The sequence below is a fragment of the Malurus melanocephalus genome, unplaced genomic scaffold (genome assembly GCF_030028575.1).
Source record: "Malurus melanocephalus ecotype Western Australia unplaced genomic scaffold, MMel_1.1 scaffold_649, whole genome shotgun sequence".
In the NCBI taxonomy this organism is placed as follows: Eukaryota; Metazoa; Chordata; class Aves; order Passeriformes; family Maluridae; genus Malurus; species Malurus melanocephalus.
Window position 1 is genome coordinate 169,500 of NW_026623881.1, and position 22,349 is coordinate 191,848.

Here is a 22,349-nt window from a genome sequence, read left to right on the forward strand (position 1 = left end):
TGAAGTGTTCCTTGCCTGTCTGTGCTTCTAGATGGAAGCTGTGTAATCTGTCTGCACTTTTTGAAAGACAACTTTCCTGAAATTTTYATCCTAATTTTTCACTTTAAGAAAAGTTTTGAAGAAGAATGTGCCATTTGTGAGGTGTTTGCAGGAAGAATTGCAGGGGTTTACATTTTCACAGTTTACCCAGGTTTGCAGGAAGGATTCTGGAATACCTTCCTAATTTGTTCTTGGGATAACAGCRTAAAGTTCTGCGAGCAGTTGTGCTCTGTACATACAAGGTGGCAGTGATGTCAGATACATGGAGATCTGAAACCACACAGAGAGCATGGGCACGATGATCTCACGCACGATGATCTCCTGCTGATTCACTCTCATTTTGAATCTGTAGAGTGGAAGAGGACTTTATGCCTGCAAAGTGAGATGAACTGTCTTGATCTCAGTGGGGTTTTGTTTATGTTCTGAAACCTTTTAAGTGTTAGTGTTAGCTTCCSTTAGTAGAGCAGAAGCATGAGCAGACACATCTAGTTAATATTCATGTGGCTGTCTCCAGTGCTTTGGCCCAGATAACACATCTTCCTATTAATAAGGATTATTAAAACCAGCTATCATATAATGAAACGGATACTGAAGCAACTCTGTCCTGCCTGTTGCTGAAGGAAAAGATAAACTTTAGACCACATGTCTTGTTTTTTATTAACTAAATCCCGTTTTGGCACATAACATTCTTCTCTTTTAGCATTCTTGCTGTTTGAAGAACTTTTTTTATTTTCTTTCCTGCTTCAGCTGTAGTGTGTTTTTGCTTTATGCAATCATTTTGGCCAGCTGATGTGACAGATGAAGGTGTGTGTGTGTGTGTGTATATAGTGAAATCTAAAAGAGAAAATGTTGCTTGTGTATACCTGGTTTAAACCATTTACGTAATTTGTCTAAAATAGGAACTTTGACTTGTGTTCTTCTAGTAGTTTCTGTACTGTCCTTTCGTCAAGTTTGAGAATAGTTTTGCTTTGGGGAAAGAAGGGGCTTGTGGAATGTCTTTGTRATGGCAGCAGATTGCTTTGGTGAGGTGATGTTTAGCGCAAATAAGGGGCTAGACCTGGAGGGTAAAACTACACTGCTGAAGTATCCAYTGAAGTACATGAGGAACAGAAGAGGAGGAACAAGGGTGAATCTCTGACTGATAAATTCAGTAATGATGGAACAGTCMTGACCTGATTTAGCCATACCTTAGACCTCTTCTCATTATTGTGTTCCCAAGTGTTCATGACCACCATGTCTTTGTTTAATTTGGGAGCCACTGATGTGAAACGATTTGGAGACAACTTTCTTATTTTTAGACCAGATTTGCAGTGGTTTGCTTTTTATCCTCTTTTGTGTGGACCCTTTGTGGCTCGTCCATAGTTGTAATTTTCTGTAGTATTAGCTCAAAATAGATTCCTGCAAATACAGCAAGTTGAGACAGCAAATTGAACTTTAAGACAGGGTTTTATTGCAGAATTTCCTCAATCTGCAAGTGTTCTGATACGCTTTCCTTGGTAGATGTGTTGCTTCATTAGCATGTAATTAGGTGTTATGCTTGCTAACTTTCAGTTGGTTTTGTGATTACCTGAAATGGTAACAATAGGAAAGGCACCTGCCTTGTAACAAATGAGGACAACTGATATGTAACATTTTTTTTAATCCCAGGTACATGTGAAAACCGTGTGAGAACTAGCTGAGTGAGATTGAAGCATGAAGTGTTTTTGTCTCAGATGGAAAGGACAGTTTTTTCTGTTCACTAACATGGCCTTTCCTTGAGTTTCTGAATTCTCTTTCCTTTAAGTAGCTTCATGCTCAAATCTTACGGTACAACATTGATGGAATAGATAGGGCTTTTGATCTCCTGAAACTTCATTCATTTCATTTTCCCATGCTTGCAGTATTTTGAAATGAGTACTGAGATTTTGTTTGGATTATTTTAGTTTAAATTGAAAATGCAGAAACTGATATTGGTGCCCATAATGTATGTCTTCTGCTGGGCTGATGGGATTTCTCCAAAAATGTTACTTTAATTCTTAATGTAAAGACTTAGTGGCATTCATAGATCAAAATTATGAGTGTTCCTTTAGATACTTGATTGGACTTGGATCTTAGCATTATGGAATTAGTGCTATGATGCATGTAGCATCTAGCTTTGTAGCTTTAGATAAAAGTGTTATTTTACTGTAAGTAATTTAGAAGCTATTGGAGGGGGTTTTTACTCTGTATTGGGAGCTTCTTGTCAAGAAATTACTGACTTTTATATGTTTTAGTACCTTTATATTTATATTCCTTGCTAGCAGTTTTCTAGGTGAATTAACATTTTTTAATATCACAAATRATAAAGGTATTATTACCAGCATTAATCTATATCTCTCCATGATGATGGGAAAACAGGTGAATCACTTATCTTAAGCACTGTAGCTTTGAGGCTGAATCTGTCTTTAGCAGAGAGATGAAGACAATCTTTTTCATTGTTCTACTTCTTGAATTGCAAGGTCAATTCTCTAATTGGTTTGGTTCATCTTAATGCCCACAGGCAAGGGGACACAACAGATGCTGCTTAGACTGTTATGAATTCTCCAAACAAATTTGTTTTCTGTAATACTCTCCTAGGTCAGATTTCGATCACAGGAAATTGCTGGTCTGTTTTATATTGTTTGAAGCAAAGAAGGTGGAGGTGAAATGTTCAATTTCTCAGGTTCTTAATTTCTGCAATATGATGTTTATTTGGTTTTAARTTTTTAGGTTGCTAGTTCTAATGTTGTTATAGATGACATACCATAATGTTATATACTATTGAGTTTGAACTTCTACCCTGCTAGCAGCCTGCCTGGTTTCCTCGTAGGAACTGACAAAAGGCTTAATGATTTCTTTGTGAGTTGTTTTGTTTTTGATACTAGACAGACAGGCTGGAAGTGTTGGGAGAAGCTATGATTCACTTGTGCCAAGACTGAAAAGCAAAATTGTTAGAAATTTTGAATGACTGTTTCTTCTCCTACCACCAAAATAAATTACAGTTGAAGAAATTAGAGTTAAAATGAGAGTAATAGTTGGGTTTTATTGATCTGGCTTAAGTAATTTAGTGATTTTATGTGAAACTTTTCAGCTGTGGTTTGTGAAGATGYAGATTACTATTGCTTGTAACGTTAGGCTGCACAGGCAGGACATGATGTTAGAGTGGCACTAGTACGTTTTTCACAGGGTATTGGTCAGTACTTTGGCAGATTGTAAAACGTTGATCCTGAGTTAGAAAGGACATTTCTGACAATGATTTGAGGATCATTTAACTTTTCTAGGCATTTCTTCTACAGTGGTTACTACTTCAGTGTGGTAAATTTAAATTCTTTGGTTTCCTGGTTCTCAATCTATTACAATAATCATATGGTCAGCCATATGTAGACTGTATTAAAGTATGTGACTAGTSTTAGGATCATCTTGAAATATGTTTTGAGAACTTTTAAAATTAAACTCCTGTTTGCAAAAAAGCTTCTCAGCAGCTCAGAGGCTATTCAGTATAAACTAGTCAGTTGCCGAATGTGTTTTTCTGTGGTTTGGAACAATATTAAATATTGATCAAATCATTTCCTTGAAGCTCCATCACCTYAGGATAAGAGGGCTTGTCTTGTTTTCATACGCTTCAAATAAAATAAAGTCAGCAACTGTAAATAACTTTCTGGAGATAATTTGGCCAGTCTTTCTATCAATACAAGCAACCAGAATATTAACCAGCACAGAGAAAATCACAGCTGGTAGACAATATATTTCTTGTTCCCTAGTTATAACTTCTTATTTTGTTTCTTAATGGAGCAGAAATACCATGTTGATTAGTTATTGAGCAGAAATGCTATGTTATCTGCCTTGTTAGTAATCTTTACTGGCTTCTAAAGATTTGGACCCTTTACTTAGAGGATTTTAGCTATTTGCTGGTTTAGACATGAGATTTTATTAATATCACTACAGAAATGATAAAATAAGAATGGTCTAGCCTGGAAAGCCACAATGTCTGGGGCACCTGGAGACTGCTGAACTCCTAGTCACAGGGTATGAGCATACTTCTGTGCTTGACAGGAAATAAGGGAAGTGTAAAAAAAAGTGTTTATGGTGTTGGCACTGCAGGAAGGGGTGAGCTGCTTTTCCCATTTTCTCTGGGAGGGAGAGAGGAGGAGAGAAGTGATGTGTTAAAGAAAGTGGCCTATAGTGATCCATCACTTGGATCACASTGGATAGTCTACAAAAACCATCATAATCYAGTGAGGTTTCTAGTCTAGTGCATCAGATACTCTTCAGYTTCTTTGCATAATAGTCTCCAGTACATTGTTGAAACTAATACTTTTAAAGATGTTAAAACTTGTATTTGAATTTTTGTCAAAACTGTTACTCTCCTGTAGAGTTATATACTTCCTTGCCTGCAGCTATGCTGGCTGTAGAAAGTCTTGTGTGAGGAACTCCATTGTATTGGCAAAAACACAGGTTGAAATTAGTTGATTTGCCATTCAGAGAACCCTTTTTTGGTGAGCAAAGACCAAAGACTTAACAACTATCAAGTGGTTCTGGACTCTTGAAGTGTTTCTGATTGCTRTATCAGTTATTACGATTCCAGTATACTTAATGCAGGCAAAGGCATATGTCCTGTGTTTTGAGAGTGTATGAGTCATTGTTTCCAAAATCTTGGTGAGAAGGACAGCTGACAACTGCTCTTGACCTGCATTTTCAAAGAGATGATACCACAAATGTACTGTGGTCAGATTCGTATGACCTATATTTCCAAACGTTTTCATTTCCATTTAACTGTATCAAAGTTTAAAGATRACAGAATTATGTAGCTGTCCTTACCTGGATGTTTTACTGTATGCTATCTACCAAAACGGTGATTTTAAATAATTTATARTAAAAACACTATCCAGTGTCTGAGGAAAGAGGAGAACATGGACAGGACATGATCAATGCAAAATTTAACAAAACTACTGTTCCTGTGTGACAGGAAGACATCTGTGTTGACAATCCAACGTTTTCAGCTGCCATTGGAGACTGTGTCCCTATATTKATAACACACACAGTCGGCTTCTGTAGTGGCAGTTTGTCTGGGATTTAAAGCACTTTATTTTCTATACAGATAGCATTTTATATGGATTACATTTAGTTCTGAAGTCCATCCAGCTTCAGATGTGTAATAGTGTCAAGTAACAAACATTTTAGGGATAATATTCTGCTGAAAGTCTTCCTCTACCTTCACCAAACTTCTCAAACCTGTTACAGACATCACATGTGCAACATTGAGCAGAAATAACCTGTTGTAGTGTCTCAGGGAACACATGCTACATTCGTACATGTTACATGTTGTACTTAGTTTTGAGAAATTAAAGTGTTGTTTTGCTTCATGAAATGGTGTTAATAAGCCATGATGATAGTTTAGCAATTTTGTCTCAGTGTTCATGCTGATTTGTACAATTTACTTCTTATTATTGACTGTCAGCTATTGTCAAGTATACCAGGCATCTACATTAAGCTTGAAAACACTAGTTTAGGCCTCCTGGTAGGAAAAGGACTTCAATAATGGTTTCCACTGTAGTAGTAAAATGGTTCTAGTTACTGATGGGATGTATGGATTTTGGTAGCTTTTTTTTTTTAATGTAGGAAATATAAAAGACTGATGAAAATTGTGGTACCTAAGTGCTAGGTTTTGATCATCTCAAGAAGTAAAGATTTTGTTAAAATTTTACATTACTTTCCAAAACAGAAATTAGAGGTCTTTTATATAAAAGCTGTTTTCTAATTAGGTCTTGCATTTTGTCTTTCCCTTTATAGCTAAACCAGGTGGACGGGTGAAATGTCAGTATATTTCTGCTGTGGATAAAGTGATCTTTGTGGACGATTATGCAGTAGGATGTAGGAAAGATCTCAATGGCATCTTACTGTTAGACACAGCTCTGCAAACGCCTGTTTCAAAACAAGATGACGTGGTTCAGCTTGAATTGCCGGTTACAGAGGTAAGATGTGGAGGGGGAGGAGGGGAAAGAGTCATGTAAATAACTCTGTCAGAAATACTGAAACCAGACATTTGACTCTGAGTTTCTAGGGTGATATTAACACCATGTAATGGAAAAATTTCTTAATTATTAGCTGTCGTAGGGCCATAGCTTTTCAGAGTTACTTGTATCTCAAACCAAATAAGAGCATGCCTTAAGAGCACATAATTTGAGATGGAAGAACTTTTTAGTGACCAAGGATAAGGACTCATTTCCCCACCTTTGTCTATGCTTGTGTATGGAATCTCTATGCATTTCTAGAAGTCAGTCTGGGTTGTAAGGCATCCCTGATTTTGTTGTTTTTATAGTCTTTCATGGAAAGAAAGACAAAATCAGGTAATGGTGTTTCTTCATGTGAAGAATTAGTGCTGAAATCTAAGTTTTCTGTCAAGGTCAGCTGGCCTAATAGAAGACTTCTCTGTGCAAACCTGGCTTCTCTTTTATGTTTGGACCAGCACTAACACAGTACTTTGTGATTTGAGCATTTAGTATCACTTTGAGAGAAGCTAATATAGACATTTCTGCATAGAGTGTAATGCTTAGGATTTTGTTGCATTTGTTTATCCTCAGCATTGATGTAAATTATTTATGTGCTCCTGAAGTATTGAATAACAGGTGCTTACTATGAATCAAGAATGTGTGTTATATGTGATGTTTTTAACTATGYGGCTTGAGTAGGAGTAACAGCAATAAAATGTTGTTTCATAGWGGTCTCTGAAGAGACCTTTCCAGATTCCCCAGGCTTCCTGCCCACTGGCATCACTTTTACACCCTTTGTTGGTCACTAAAGAATCTTGATATGTGTGGCTGAGTGTGAAGAAAGTGTCAGTGGTCAGGATTTCCTTTCATAAGGTCTGCTGTGACATGTTTGCAGTSTCAAATGGTTCCATACAACTTGTAAGTTTGTGTCAGTTTTTTCCGCACAAAGATTCTTTGGTTCTAAATGTCTAAAGATCCTTATTTCAAGGTTAAATACAGCACTTCTCTGTAAAGATCATTGCTGTAGAAAAAGAAATTTGGAAATTGCAGTTCAGTAGGAGTAGCTTTGGGAGGTTCATCACCAAATCAGTGAGGTAGCAGGCAAAAAACATTATTAGTCTTAAGTTCTTGCTTTTAAGTTTAAAGAGGAGGTAACTCAGACCCTGGAAAAATTTAGTAAATGTTAAGCAAATGTTAATACAAACACATCTGTCCACCTCTTTCATCACAGAAAGGTCAAGAACTTTTAACCAAGCAAGAGTRTCTAGTTTTTGTTTATGTCTAGAATTTTCCTGCAAATTTTTGCACTTAAGTAATCTTTTAATATATTGGATCATCTGGTAGTGCAGTGCATCTTTATGCACTTCTAATTGTCAGCATTGACAAGTTATGAAGGAACCACCATGCTGTTTTGAATTCACCATAGAATACTAACATTTAGGAACTTCCACAGTCTATCTGTTTTTCTTCTGATACAGCCTTAGCTAGGGAATGGATTTGCCTTATTTAAATCTTTCTTCCCCTGAGCTTGCCAAGGACGTAACCAAGTGGCCATTTGGTCTGTTCTGTTCGGACAGTTTGTGGTTSTTTAAAGGACTGGCTGACCATTGTCCTAGGGAAATACTTCCCTGTATTTGTAACTTCAAAGAATTCCTGTCATATTTTAAAGATATTAATCCAGCAGATATTAACCCTAACAGCAGATTTAGAATACTCTGTGCCTTGCACATGAAGCATACCTTTAAATCTTACCTGTCAACATGAAATTAGCAGGCAGAGGGACAAGCTGGAAACAGATGAGACCTGGAAGAAAAAGTCTCTAAATTGTTGCCGGTAGCATTCTTTTCAATCTGCATTATTTCTGAGTTTTAAGAACTAATTTCTAAACTACCCTGGGGGAAGGTTGCCTCATTTTTTCAGCTTCATTGTATTAGAATTTTAAGTAATTAATTTCTTGTTTTGTTGCAATGTTATTGTTTTCAGTATTATCTACCTTTTTGAAGATATAAAGCTACTCGGCAAATGTCAAGACTTGTGTTCTTGCTYTCACTTTTTGTCCTCAAAGCTGAATGAATCATTTTAAAGAGAAAGCATTGGGCAATAGATTTCTCACATTGCTTGCTTTAATAGATCTTCAGTTTTAACTTATATGATGAATTGTTTAACATTTGATAATATTGCCCTTGAGAAAATTTGTAGTAATTACCATGGCTGAAGTTTATCTATCGGTTCAACTATAAAATAAAACTTGGAACATTTTACTCAGCTCTGGTCTTTTGTGGGTGTTATGCTGATGTAATATATGATGAAGTGGGATATGGCAGAGGATGTTTCATGGAGTAATGAAACATGCATAATTCCTGTTGTTCAGCATAGATGCTAACTTTGCCTGCACATCTGCATTTTAGGCTCAGCAGCTGTTATCTGCTTGCATAGAAAAAGTAGATGTTTCTAGCACAGAGGGATATGATTTGTTCATCACACAACTGAAGGATGGCTTAAAAAATACCTCACATGAAACAGCAGCAAATCATAAAGTTGCAAAGGTAAGAATTTGTCTTTGTACTGTCTAACATGGATTCTCAAGTCTAATTTGTGTGTCTACCATTATTGAAACATACAAAATGTTTGACTCAGTGTGGTGGATTTTGTTTGAAGACAGTGGAATATATTCTCTGTTCCTTAGTTGTCTGTGTACAGCTTCACGTGGTAGGAGAACAAACAAGATTAGTTTCTTGCTGATAATGTTAACTAATAAACCCAACTGAACTTAAAATCTGTAGTTACTGACGTTCCTTCCATTATATACAAGTTGCATTTATGTCTCTGTTATATTTCTTGATATCACGTGTTTGTTTTTGGTTTTGACACTTTTGTGATCTATTTGTTGTTTAGATGTTAAAATTTTAAAACATAGACACTTTCTTTTCTTACCTAGTGGGCAACGGTTACGTTCCACCTTCCTCATCATGTTTTGAAGTCTGTCGCCAGTGCCATTGTAAATGAACTCAAGAAGATAAATCAAAATATTGCTGCCTTACCTGTAGCATCCTCTGTGATGGATAGGTTATCTTACCTCTTACCCAGCGCACGGCCAGAGCTTGGTGTGGGACCTGGGCGATCTGTGGACAGGTATATTAAGACAAAATAAGTGATGAATTCGACCCCTTAGTTGTATCAGARTAAGCTTTTAGATGAGTTTTAAGTTACTTGCCAAAGAGTTAGTCCTAGTTAGTGCTTTGTTGGTCTTACAAATTTGTTGGCCATCCAGCAAATTAACTGTTTAATRCACACTGTGTGCCATACTTACTACTGAAATTAGCAAAGCCTTTATGGATGTCACAAGACTGTCTGGGTTTCAACATTAATGTCAGGCAAATTGAATTCACTTAATCCCAACATACACTTTCAGAAAGGTAACAATTGCAGCTTTAAATACATACTACATTGTATCCTGAAATCAGTTCCTTTTCCTTCATGCTAGAAAGGGTCACATCTATGTTTTGTGGTTTAGAAGTTTAGGAAGCTACATCTGCAGAGCATTTCTATGTTACTTCTGAACTCTCTGGTCACCTACTATGTTCAGAGAATATTTTACCTCAGACTGTTGATTCATCTCTTTCTGATCCAAGTGGTAGTGTATACACAAGCAAGTAATCCTTTATTTTAACCTTCATAAGCTGAGACTAGTTAGAATACTGATGAATCTTCTAAGTTTGTAAATTAATTCTTTCTTGAAAGTTTCTGTACAAGTACTATTTTGTAAGTTTATAGTAATTTCTTATAGCTCAAATTATTTAATGAATTTTATTTCATCTCTTAACTTCCCTTTCCAAGCCTTCAGGTGTACCTGTACCTTGCCATACTGTATTTTGATTAGAGCTGTCCGAGATCTGTCTCTTAAGCTGGTATAATGTCAAGTTAAGATAGCWCTTATGTGGGTGTTGGTAGAATAGATTACTTCCTTGGCAGGAAATGTTTAAACTGATGAACAGAAAAAGGAAATGAGGCACCTTTCCATCTAACAGCACCAGTTCTTGAGAGAACAAAATTCTGTCAAGGGAAAAGAAAAACTGATACTCATTTCTCATGTGCTATTAACTAAGAACCCCAAATTTTTGCAGTAGTTGTCATTTTAAAAATAATCCAACTCTCTCGCAGTTCTGTTGGGCTAGATTCTTCACCTGTCTTGGGTGCAGAATAGCTTTGGGTATCTGAAGCTTTTCTGCAGGTCGATCAAATAGGCTACCTGGAAGGTTATTTTATTAATATTGCTTCTAAGTCCTGTAAGTTGTTGTATTGCTTTTTGTTTTTTACTGGGGATGTACTTTAAGCACCTAAATGCTTAATTTTGTAACTTTCCTGTAGTAGTTAATTGTAATTTAACATAAAAGTTATAGGTAATTATTCATGCTATTTTTAATAGTTACTAAAGCACTGAGAGTATCTCATAAACAGTTTAGGTTTTTAAATTTAAGCGGCAATTTTGGGTAACATAGAGTTTTTCACCTTTTTAGGTCTTTGATGTACAGTGAAGCTAACAGACGGGAGACATTCACTTCATGGCCTCATGTGGGTTATCGGTGGGCACAGCCAGATCCTATGGCTCAAGCTGGATTCTATCACCAGGTAAGATTTAGTTGTTCTTAGTATTTGTACCCTAGGTGGGGGGACAGGAGAATAAAGGTGGTGGCTTTTTTTAGTGGGTTTTTTTCTCGTTTTCTAATAGATTCCTTCAATGATGAATAAACCATAAAAGCTTTGTCATTCAGTTATTTTCTATATGTTTCAGAGGGTTTTRTTGAGTTAAATAACAATAATAGAGATGAAGTTGGTTGTTATGTGGAATCTGTCTTTCTCCTTGTTAGAYTGTTGAGTAAATAATCCTTTGTATATTACAAATAAAGCAAAAAAGCAATAAGCTTGCCACTGGGGTTCCCTAACCATACTTTCCTAATAGAACTTAAACTGTATTGTATCCAACAGAGGTCCTAGATCCCATTAAATTGTTAGGTTAGTGAGTAAATACACACTCAACATTTTATTCCACTACTTCTGCTTATTTTCCTTTTTCATTCTTYGAAATTATTCCTATTGTAAAAAAAAATATAATATGGATTTAGATAATGATGACTGGGCAGTGCCTATCATTTGACAGCAGTATTGACTTCCTCATGTCAGCTGAAAAGCCTGATAGGTACAAGTAAATAAASTTTTTGGATGTTTTCTTGTACAGAAGGAGAAATGCAGGGAATTCATATGTTGGAATTGCTTCTGCATATTCCCAAGCATGTCTTGAAATGAGGTCATGAAAATGCTAAATTTTAAGAGAATGGAAATTCTGATTTTTCCTCAGTTACTTCAGCTAGTAACAACTGTTCTTTGCAGAGGAGTGATAGAGAATACTTTATGTCCTAAGAGATTGGTAGGAATATTTTTTAACCTGTGTTTATCCAAGCATGTATTCTGCTGCAGTTCTAAATTTTTTGAACCTTGTGAACTTTTGCCAAAGAAAAAAAAGTAATTTCTGTTCTATGTCTGTGGTTTGCATCCAATGACTTGCATGAATGTTATTTCTGGATCTCTTCTATAGTAATGTGTACCCTTTTTTAATGTGAAATACTACCACTTTGTAGTATATGATTTGTGGCCTTTTATATGTTTGATGTGATGCTTTAGTATGTCATTAGAAGGAAAGGACTTGATCACCTAGTTAAAAGTGTTTCGTAGTACATAGCTGTATAAATTTTAAGTGTTTCTTCCTATTTTCATAGCCTGCTTCATCAGGAGATGACAGAGCCATGTGCTTTACCTGTAGTGTGTGTTTGGTGTGCTGGGAGCCTACAGATGAACCTTGGTAAGTTTAATGATGTTTGAAGTAGACTTAATTTTGTATTGAAGAGGTTAGAGATCTTCGAAGGACAAAAATCAACATATCTCAATGGTATTTCTTTCTAGGGCAAGTCATTGACAAGAATGGGTTTCCAAAATGATTCCATGGAACAAATCACAAAAAGATGTGCTGTACTATATCAAATTATTGTATAATTCTAAAACAAAAAAAATTGTAGTTGGTTTTATTTCTTGATTGTGATTTGCAATTTCATTTCAAATTGCTCCTTGTGAGTTGTTAGCCAATACTTATTTGCAAGGATCTAAACTGAGTTTTCTATTTGATTGTGGCTAGAAGKTATCTGTTTTCAAGTTCAAAAACTACCATGGCTACAGTACAAATTTGCCTTATATGTGAAGTTGCAGCATCCATTAGTACTTTCCTGAATCATCTAAAATTGGCCGTAGTGACAGAAATGGAGGATCGTACACTGTTTAAAGAGTTCTTAATGTATTTTTTTTTCTTGACTAGTTGGTAATTCATAATTTTTCTTGAACACATCAGACTCCTGACTTGCTGGAAACTTTTCCTTTGTAATGTTATCTTCATACTTTTTGTGTACTCCATTCACTTGAAATTTTTGAGATGTTTTGTAGTTGTGTAATTGCTCTTGTCAGGTTTCTGCCTTAGTTGTATTATGAGRTTAGGGTTTTTCCATGCTTCTTGGTCAATGTGGCATTCAGGAATGTCTTCAGTTTTGTTTTTTTAAATTCTGGATATAGAACTAAAGACAAGACATTACTTCTAAAGTAACTCATAACATTGGAGTTTCAATGTACGTTAATTTAAYCTCTGCTTTTCTTCACGAGGACTGGGGTGATGGGCTACTGCCTATAGAACAATTACTTTTTAATAGATTAATTATATTAAGAGCACTGTGTAGATTGATTCATTTGAATATGAATGTGCATTGAATGATTGAAGTCTTTAATACAGTCTGCTATTGAGAATCAGCMGGGAAACCTGTGTTAGTGACTTCAGARCTCTCTGGTATGGTTGGCTGCAGTRSAGTTCAAACAGTTCTGTTTCAGCTTCACTTCTTGGGCTTAGCTTGTATATGCTATGTGTATTTTTCAAAGTAAGAAATCAATGTTTTCTGTGTTTGTTTCTAATCTGAAAAGGTCTGAACATGAGAGACATTCCCCAAACTGCCCATTTGTCAAGGGTGAGCACACTCAGAATGTACCTCTTTCAGTCACACTGGCAACGAGTCCAGCACAATTTCCCTGCACAGATGGCACTGACAGAATAACCTGCTTTGGTTCTGGAAGTTGCCCTCATTTTCTAGCTGCTGCAACAAAACGAGGAAAGATCTGCATATGGGATGTTTCCAAACTTATGAAGGTATGCAATATAMACAGTCATTTTTCATGAACTCTTTCCTGATCAATTCAAAATCAAATACCTYTTCTGTTTTTTGTTGTTATTTCTCAGGTCCACTTAAAATTTGAAATCAATGCATATGATCCCGCTATTGTGCAGCAACTTATGTTATCAGGAGAACAGAGCTCAGGGGTTGACTCAAGGAGACCAACACTAGCATGGTTAGAAGATTCATCTAGCTGCTCAGACATACCAAAATTAGAAGGAGACAGGTATGCCAATCTACAAAATTAAAAAATATGAAATGCTGCTGTGTGAGTGGTAAATGCCATTTAGCAAAGTCATGCTTTGTGAAACATAAGATTGGTAATTTTCTTTTCATGGAAGTAATATTTTTAGTCCCTCTGTATTTGTATGCAATTAAACCCATGAAGAAGACTAATCTAAATTTCTGTTTTTCGAGCCAGTTTCCTGCTATTCCAGTTTTTATACTCCACTAGCAGAGAGATTGCAGATCTCGTTGCTGCCCTATGCCGACATTTCAGAGGCAGAGAAAAAAGAGAAAGGAATATAAGTTTTGGATCAGCATTTCATTTTAGCTATGGATTATACATTTCAGGCTTTGAAAGTAAAGACTTCTCACGGACTTCTGGAATGTGCTTTTCTCTGATTGCTTCTCCATAATTTCTGGTTATGTCATTCTGAATATAAATTGTGTGGATGTGCTAGGAATTTGTACTTCCTCATGTACCTTTAATATAGACTCTAAGCAATTACATAGTCCTGTTGCATAAGTTAGAGGGTATGCCCACACCTAGAAAGTGTCATGTGAGAAACGGTAGTATTCTTTCACCCATGCTTCATCCAGTCTCTTACTGGGTAYTCTTGTCTGGTACTGCCAAAGCTCCAAAGAGTGAGTAATTGTTGGAAAATTAGAACAAAAGGTATTTGGGGAGTCTTGCTTGTTTTCTGAATGTTTCTTCTAAACTTCAGTGTTAAGAAGAAAGTAACAGTACCAYTAAAGTAATGACATGCACAGGAGGATATATCTTTGGTTTTAAGCTTGGTGTGATACCTGCAGTATTACAGARCAAATATGAAGCTTTGTTTTCTGAAGACATGGGCAGCATCAGTGTGTGGGGCCTAACAGCTGCCTGGACTCTTACTGTAGCTTTAGGGCTGTGAACTCCATAAGAGTTAAAGAATTAAACCMATTTTAAGAGCTGGATAAAGGATTGTGCAATCATAACTGTTCAGAACTAAGCATCTTTCACTTCACTTAGCCTATATGAAATTTACTATCACTTCTCCACTTAAGGGGAAGCTGGATGAGTATCAAAGTATTGCATTGTCTCTGTAATGTTGTGATGTGAAGATTGATCACGTTTGACCCAAAAAAGATCTATTTCTTGGATATGAGGAAAAAGCATCCAGTTTGTTGAAGTTTGAAGCTCTGACTTGGTACTGTTAGCAGTTGTACCTGAAGCTGTAAAGGGGTTACTGTTCTTCTTGTGTGTAAGAGCCTGTAATAAGAAAATTTCTTTTATTGGAAAAGCCAGATGCATCAATTATTCATATATTCTTAGAACTACTCAGCAGGGGCCTATTTCCCTAGAAAAGATGTCTTGAACAGAGGCTGGTTTTATGACAAAATTATTAATCTGGCCGTATTTTTAAAACTAACACACTCTTCATACCTTGTTTCTTTACTAGCTGAAAAATAGAATTAAAGACTAGTCTGTTGGCTCCACTTTGCAGAGATTATTTTGAGGAATTTGAAGATGTTGATAGCAATTTCTACATGTACTGATTGTATAATCTTATTTTTCTTGGAAAGATTCCTGAGAATTGCCTTGCATTTTAATTCCATTTATGCCTGAATTGTAGGAGACACAACAGTAGAATGAGACAAAAAGAAACCCAGTCTATGGGTTTTGATAATGAAGGAGAAAAGTCTTCATGTTGTTGGTGTCTGTGATGAACTCATCAATAGATGAACAATGCTGACTAAAAGAAATGTCCAGTTAYAGCACACATTGTGTTTTTTACTAATTTTGACTGATTTAATTGAAAATCAGCATTCAGATAGAGGGCACATGGTCTCATTCATGCATTATTTTTTTTTTTAGTGATGACCTACTGGAGGACTCAGACAGTGAAGAGCATTCCAGATCAGAATCTGTGACAGGTAAGTTATATCTGATCTGTGTAATAGTTTGGAGGTGAAAGGGGAAATTCTTCTTTCGTGCTTTTCAAAAACCCCTGTCAAAACCAGTGATATTATATTCACTGTATTAGAAAAAAAGGGAAAAGGTTTACCTTAAAAGCAATGTCAGTATTTAAGTCACTGTTTATGTGGTGGAGAGATTACACACAGGAGGAAAAAACTGTACTTCATTAGTTAATAAGTGTCTTACTTGACAACAAGCAATGCTTATCTTTCTGTCAATAAAGCACACAAACCAAGATAAAGGACCTTACTYAGAACAGGAACAAATTACAGCTGTACTGAACCCTTTAAATTCAGGGGATTGCCAGAAAGCGTTCCTGTATCTTGATTGTTTCCCTATGGGTATGCATAGATAAAGGTTTCACATGGAAGCAGAACAGTGCTATGCATGGTATTCTTGTGTTATTTTCTTAGCGGCTGAACAAGAAATTTTGATGGAAGGAGGATTGCACATTTATTTTTTATACTCCAGTGTACATCTTTGAGTAAGGATCAGCAAGTGGGGGAAAAAAGAGCATGAGGTGTAAAAAACAATACCTTTTTTTCAACAAACAGTAATGTATGCAGTATGATTCCTGTTTTTTTTTCTTTTGAGCATTTGTATTATGTTAAACATTTTTGTTTTAAAGGGCACACATCACAAAAAGAAACTATGGAAGTCAGCCTTGATATAACAGCTCTCAGCGTTCTTCAGCAACCTGAAAAACTTCAGTGGGAAATTGTTGCAAATGTTCTGGAAGACACAGTTAAAGATCTAGAAGAACTTGGGGCAAATCCCTGTTTGGCCAACTGTAAGAGTGAAAAGACKAAGGAAAAACATCTAGAACATCACAACATTCCCTTTCCTTGTTTATTAGCTGGAGGTCTGTTAACATACAAATCACCTGCTACCTCTCCCATTAGCAGTAACTCTCAGAGATCATTGGATGGCTTAAGTAGGACTCGAGGTGAGAGTGTCTCGGAACAGGGATCAACTGACAATGAATCCTGCACTAATTCAGAACTGAATTCCCCTCTGGTAAGGAGGACTTTGCCTGTGTTGCTGCTATACAGCATTAAGGAGTCTGATGAAAAAGCAGGAAAACTCTTTTCACAGATGAACAATATTATGAGTAAAAGTATACATGATGATGGTTTCACAGTTCCACAGATCATTGAAATGGAGCTGGACAGTCAGGAACAGTTGCTGTTACAGGACCCCCCTGTGACTTACATTCAGCAGTTTGCAGATGCTGCAGCCAACCTGACATCTCCRGACTCGGACAAGTGGAGCTCTATGGTTCCCAAGCCTGGGACTTTGGTTCAGTGCTTGCGTCTGCCTAAGTTTGCAGAGGAGGAGAACCTGTGTGTAGATTCAATCACACCTTGTGCAGATGGAGTTCATCTGTTAGTGGGACTGCGGACTTGTCCTGTTGAATCTCTGAGTGCAATAAATCAAGTAGAGGCCTTGAACAATTTAAATAAATTAAACTCGGCGCTATGTAATAGAAGGAAGGGGGAACTAGAATCAAGTCTTGCTGTAGTGAATGGCACGAGTATTGATGTAATCCAACATGAGTCACCAGCAGATGTACCAACTCCTTTAATAATTCAGCCTGAACAGAGAAGTGTTAGTGGTGGATACCTAGTGCTTTATAAGATGAATTATGCCACTAGAATAGTTACTCTAGAGGAGGAACCAATAAAAATCCAGCATATCAAAGACCCTCAAGACACAATTACCTCAATGATTCTGCTCCCACCAGATATATTGGATAATCGAGAGGACGACTGTGAGGAGCCTGTAGAGGAAATACAATTAACTTCTAAAAATGGCAGTGGGAGAGAGAGAAGATCTGAGATCTCTRCTCTTGGGCACCTGGTAATAACTACTCAGGGAGGATATGTAAAAATATTAGATCTTTCAAACTTTGAAATTCTGGCCAAAGTGGAGCCACCTAAAAAAGAGGGCACTGAGGAACCAGATATGTTTGTCTCTGTGATATACTGTTCGGGCACAGACAGATTATGTGCGTGCACCAAAGGTAAGACTTCTCTTTGAAATTTTTTTAGATTATTGTTTTATTGTATTTGGATTATATTGCAGAATTTAGAATCTAAATTTCAAATTCTAATTAATTTGCATACAGTTTAATTCTGGTTTAGGAAGCATGTACTCTAGTTAATTCCTCRCCTTAAATGTTGATTTTAATTTCTAGAATGGCAGTAATTCTTGTGTGTGTCCAGTGTATTGGTAGATTTTTTCTTGTAGAGACACAGATTTTCTGAAGTCCAAAACAAATAAAAAGAATTCTTGTATGTCATTATTTCTGTGCTAGAGAAACCACATTTCAGAAAAATGTCTCCTATCTGTAACTGATAGTATTCAAGAGAACAGGGAAGATAATGCTTTTATACCTTCTTCCAGGGTATCTTCCTCCAGGGTAGCATGCTGAGGTTCTCCTTCAGCTTTTTGCAAGTAGAATTGTACTTTTTTGAGTGTTAGAGCCAGACTATCCATGCAGGGTTCTTAAGTCTTTTTTTCCAAATGAACACAAGGCTTTTTGGAGAAGGGGGCAGGTAGGAAAGGAGCGTAAGTCAATTTCAGGTAACACCTACTTTGTAAAAGTCTCTAAATCACCATACAAGTCCCTGCTTCCTTGTGCGTGTAGCACTGGGAACAGCTCTGGATGTCATCCAGCAGTCCTCCATGCACCAGTGTTTTATTTAGTTCTGCAGTTGATTGCAGCTCTGGTGGAAATGCTTAACCTCTCAGAGGGTCTAAGCTGATGGATGGTTYATACATTTCAAATAAATTCCCATCAATAGCATGTTGAACTTCCTCTTTACCAGAAGAATTGATTATAAAGTACTCCTGTGAGCAGTTGTTAAGTCAGATTTACTTGTTATTTCCAACAGATAAAATCAAGTTTATTGTAAACATGTCAGTTTTCTTAAAAGCTCCATATTTATCATTCACCTGTCAAGATTTCTATAAAGTGGGCATTTTAGATTTGCATTTTAAATACAAAAGAATACTTTGCAAGCTAGTAACTAGTATTTATGTTTGCAGATTCCCAAGGGTAACATTCATATTTACTAAATTGTTCTCTTTTGATGATGGCTTTTAAAGAAGTATCTGTTAAACTTTTACAGCTCTATTTAACAATGCACGTTTTTCCTAGTTAAATGGAAGTCTATCTGAAAGGTTAATTGCCTTTGAAAACTGTTAGTATATCATATCCACGTCATAATGTTTTTACCTTATRCTTAGCTGATCAAGCTGCAATATCATTGGACAAACCTCCAAACACAATATCTTTTTCTACAGAATTTTATTACTTTTAATTTCTTTCTTGCATGAAATCTGTTTTGTAGTTCTTATGTTTTAACATTCGTGRTAAAAGTTAAAGGGCTTACTGTTAYTGTGCACAGTACTTTTCCATCCAGTGTTAGTGTGTATGGTAATTATATTCTTGTAGCATTTGGTTTTATCCAAACCTCTTTGGGGCATGCAGTGTAAGATATACARGTCTCTTGAGCTGAAGGCTTTTATTCTGTGTGTATAGGAGTATTTTGTCTCTGCCTAAATAACCACCATCTCTGTCACTGACTGAAGAATACTTCCATCTTGCTTGTAATGGACAAGTACATCATTCTGCTTTTCCAGTAAAGCTCTCTACTAATTAATAAATAGCTTTGTTGGATTTCTTTTGTTCATGCTGCCCTTAAGATGACTGAGATTTGGGGGTGTTTTCTTCTGTAGCCTGGTATGCTACAGGTATCAAGTCAGCCTGCAAGGTTCTTTTTTGAATATAGTACTTAATTAAAAAAAAAAATCTACTGAATATTCTTATCTTTGATTTACATCCACCACACCTCTATTTGTAACATCCATTTTCTGCTCTGAAACCATGGACTTTGGAATTCATTATTTTCATTGCTTMAATACCCTTAGAAGCTTTCAATTTCTATTCCCWTTTTAACATTTCAGTCACTGTTACATTTTTCTCACTCTTGAGAAATTATGTTCAAAGCATAGGAGTCAATGTTCATTACAAGTCTGGATTTCAGGATCTGATACTAGGTTTGTCTGAAGCCTCGGAGTCAAAACATTTATGCCAAAATACAGCACTTGGTAAAGAATGACTTGAACTGTAATGTTTATAAATAAGGCATAAAAGGCATAAAATTCAGGAACGCTAAAAGAAAAGCAGGTCAAAAACCTCAACTATTAAGTTTTTAAACTCTCTCTCTTATTGTAGATTTGAATGTCTTMATGTATGGAATAGGCCTTGCATAATTTTGGTTGTCTTGAATCATAATCGTCTTTTAAGCTTTTGCTCTAAATGGGTAGAATTTCTTGCTTAACTAGATGGATGAAGATGGGGGAGTTGAAAGTCATTTTTTCTTAAGTGTAGTTTTCTTGGTGTTCTTTGCAATTCACTTTGAGGTCTTTGCTCTTCTAGGTTTACTGCCACATGTGGGATGGTGCCTGAGTCTGACAGCATTAGAAAGATATGTAGAAAAAATGAAATTTACTAGTGTGTTCAACATTATTCTGTCTTTAAAGGAGTTTCTAGTGCAAAGACATGAATGAAAATGTGAAACAGAAGTTTTGGAATGTACATGSATTGAAAATGCTTGGATGATGTTGGAAAATATTCAGGCATATAAGATGAGCAGTATATTCTTTCCTGTTTACTTGTTTGGGAGGTCAGAGTAGGTCAAAGAGGTACTTTGATGTCTKAAAGTTCTGAATGCAGAATAGCTTTTTCTTCTGTTTCTCCTGCTTGTTGACGTATTATTTTCATTGGTAGATCATAAAAATTTTTCCATAGCTGCCTCTAAGATATGACTGAAAAAGAAACCTCTGTGTGAATGGATGCTTCAGATTTGGAGTGGTTTTATGGAAAGATGTTTTAGGCCTCCATTTGATGTTATCTATCTTTGTGAGTCACACTTCAAATGTTACCTCTTGGTGTCAGCTGCAGGTACTTACCTCTTTCTGCAAGGGTTACCTGGGCTTGACTTCTGGCAAAAGTGTGCAAGTGTATTCTTTGTTCCAGTTCTATTAAGCAAACATAACRAACTTCAATCTCTTTGTATTTTGCTTTCGTTTCTTCCACTTGGCCAATATGAACTGTATTTAATATCCCCCCAGTAGTACTCATTTGCTCTCATGGGGATTTAAATATTTTCTCTTGTGTCGTTAATATGACAGCCTAAATTCTGCTTTTATAGCATTCAAAATAGTGTTTATTTTAAAACTAGGCAGCAGATACTGTTTTTGAATCAGGATACAGCTGAAAGGTGGTCTTTTGATATTTAAAGTCTATTATCTTTGTATTTAAGAGGATCAGATATAGTTGTAACAGCCAGATTGTGTTCTCTGGAATTTTGAATGTGTTACATTATAACATTTTAAAAGTGCTACATTATAACAAGAGTTTTGCATTCACTCCCTTTTGTCAGAAAAAGTATTTTTTCAGACTGGGTTTTGGTATGTCAAGAGTCAGTTGCCTGTGCTGATATTTCTTACTGCAAGCCTGGCAGAACTGCATGGCACTTGGATACATTTGAGATTTGATTCCCCCAAATCTTATCCCTTTCGTTTATAGCAGCTTTCTTGCTGTTAAGTTATAAATAGTTCAATAATCACATTCTGTGGCTTTTTTTCTGGTTTAGTTTGGGTTATCTTATTGTGTCTTCCTTGTCATTAGGCTTTGTCTGCCTTGTTTACTGTGTATTTGAAATTCAGGAATCAATCTAGTATTTTCAATTTTCTACCTTCTTTGGTAAAGGAGTCTAATAAGATTGGAGAGATGTTAATTTTTTTTTTTACATCAGGATTAGTGTTGGAAGTGATGCTAAGAGATCATCTTTAAGTCAGGGTCAAATATAGTTACTCTTTCAGAAATAGAGTACTGGTCACCCTGTTTTCAAGCATCTTGAACATGCATATTTAACAGTCTGTTAATGAAATTTCTCTTGCTGCATGCTGTCCTTGATGGTTTTTGTTGCTAGTGTTTAGCCTGTATCATCTTGGCCACTGGGGTTGTGTCTGTTATACTGTTTGTTATGAATACGGCAAAGACATTTCTTCAAAAAAGGAGGGGAAGACTGAGTTTATTTAGGTACTGTCTTTCTCCAAACATGTATTTTCTCAAGCTGAATATCAGCAATCCTTTTAAACTTAGAGAAAAGCAAGCAGCCTTTACTTTCCCTTCCCAAAAGACCTGATCAAGTCAGTCCACAGGTTTCTTGATGAGATATGCAAAACCAGGCCCAATAATCCTACGGATGAATTYGTTAAACAGTTCTGTAGTCTGTACATACCATGTGTGTGTATACATAGTGGAATGTTTGTRCTTTTGAGCAGGAAATTGAACGAGGTTTATCGTCTGACTCACAAGAGCCTCTCTTACAGGACCACTGTCCAGTTGATTTTTTTTTCTGTTCTGTAGTAGGGCTTTTAATTATTTGTCCCTATGCATAGGAACTTTCACTTGTCCCTATTCAATTGCATTCTATTTTTTCAAACTTGAGACAGAATTTTATAGTTAAAATCTTCAAGAGTGGTGTAAGTTGGAGTGCTTCCAAGAATGGTGTGTTGGAGTGACGTTTTGGGATAGCTTTCTGAAAGTATTTAAAAGATGTGCAGATGTGGCATTTAGAGACATGGTTTAGTAGATTGTTTAGCACTTGACAGTGCTGGGTTAATAGTTAGACTTGATGATCTTAGTGGTCTTTGGTTCTATATCTTCTCTGTAAATGATMCGATTGCTTTATGTATCTGTAGTGGTAAATAATGGGCAACCTCCTTGAATGATTTCAAACTGCCATCAGTGCATTGTGTCCATTGAAAATCTTGGACTTTGCTCTTTAGTATGTTGAC

The 22,349-nt window shown here is 36.2% G+C and overlaps 1 protein-coding gene across 4 annotated transcripts in view; it reads left to right on the plus strand.

Moving 5' to 3' along the window:
* The window catches only part of BIRC6 (baculoviral IAP repeat containing 6), a 168,957-nt gene that overhangs the window by 9,785 nt on the left and 136,823 nt on the right, over nt 1-22,349 (plus strand). For all 4 annotated transcript variants that reach the window (XM_057383649.1, XM_057383652.1, XM_057383651.1 and 1 more), the window contains exons 2-10: nt 5,827-6,008; nt 8,435-8,572; nt 8,965-9,158; nt 10,544-10,655; nt 11,801-11,883; nt 13,041-13,263; nt 13,354-13,514; nt 15,372-15,430; nt 16,102-17,496. In XM_057383649.1, coding sequence (XP_057239632.1) covers nt 5,827-6,008; nt 8,435-8,572; nt 8,965-9,158; nt 10,544-10,655; nt 11,801-11,883; nt 13,041-13,263; nt 13,354-13,514; nt 15,372-15,430; nt 16,102-17,496 — 2,547 coding nt within the window. The remainder of the gene's footprint in view (nt 1-5,826; nt 6,009-8,434; nt 8,573-8,964; nt 9,159-10,543; nt 10,656-11,800; nt 11,884-13,040; nt 13,264-13,353; nt 13,515-15,371; nt 15,431-16,101; nt 17,497-22,349) is intronic.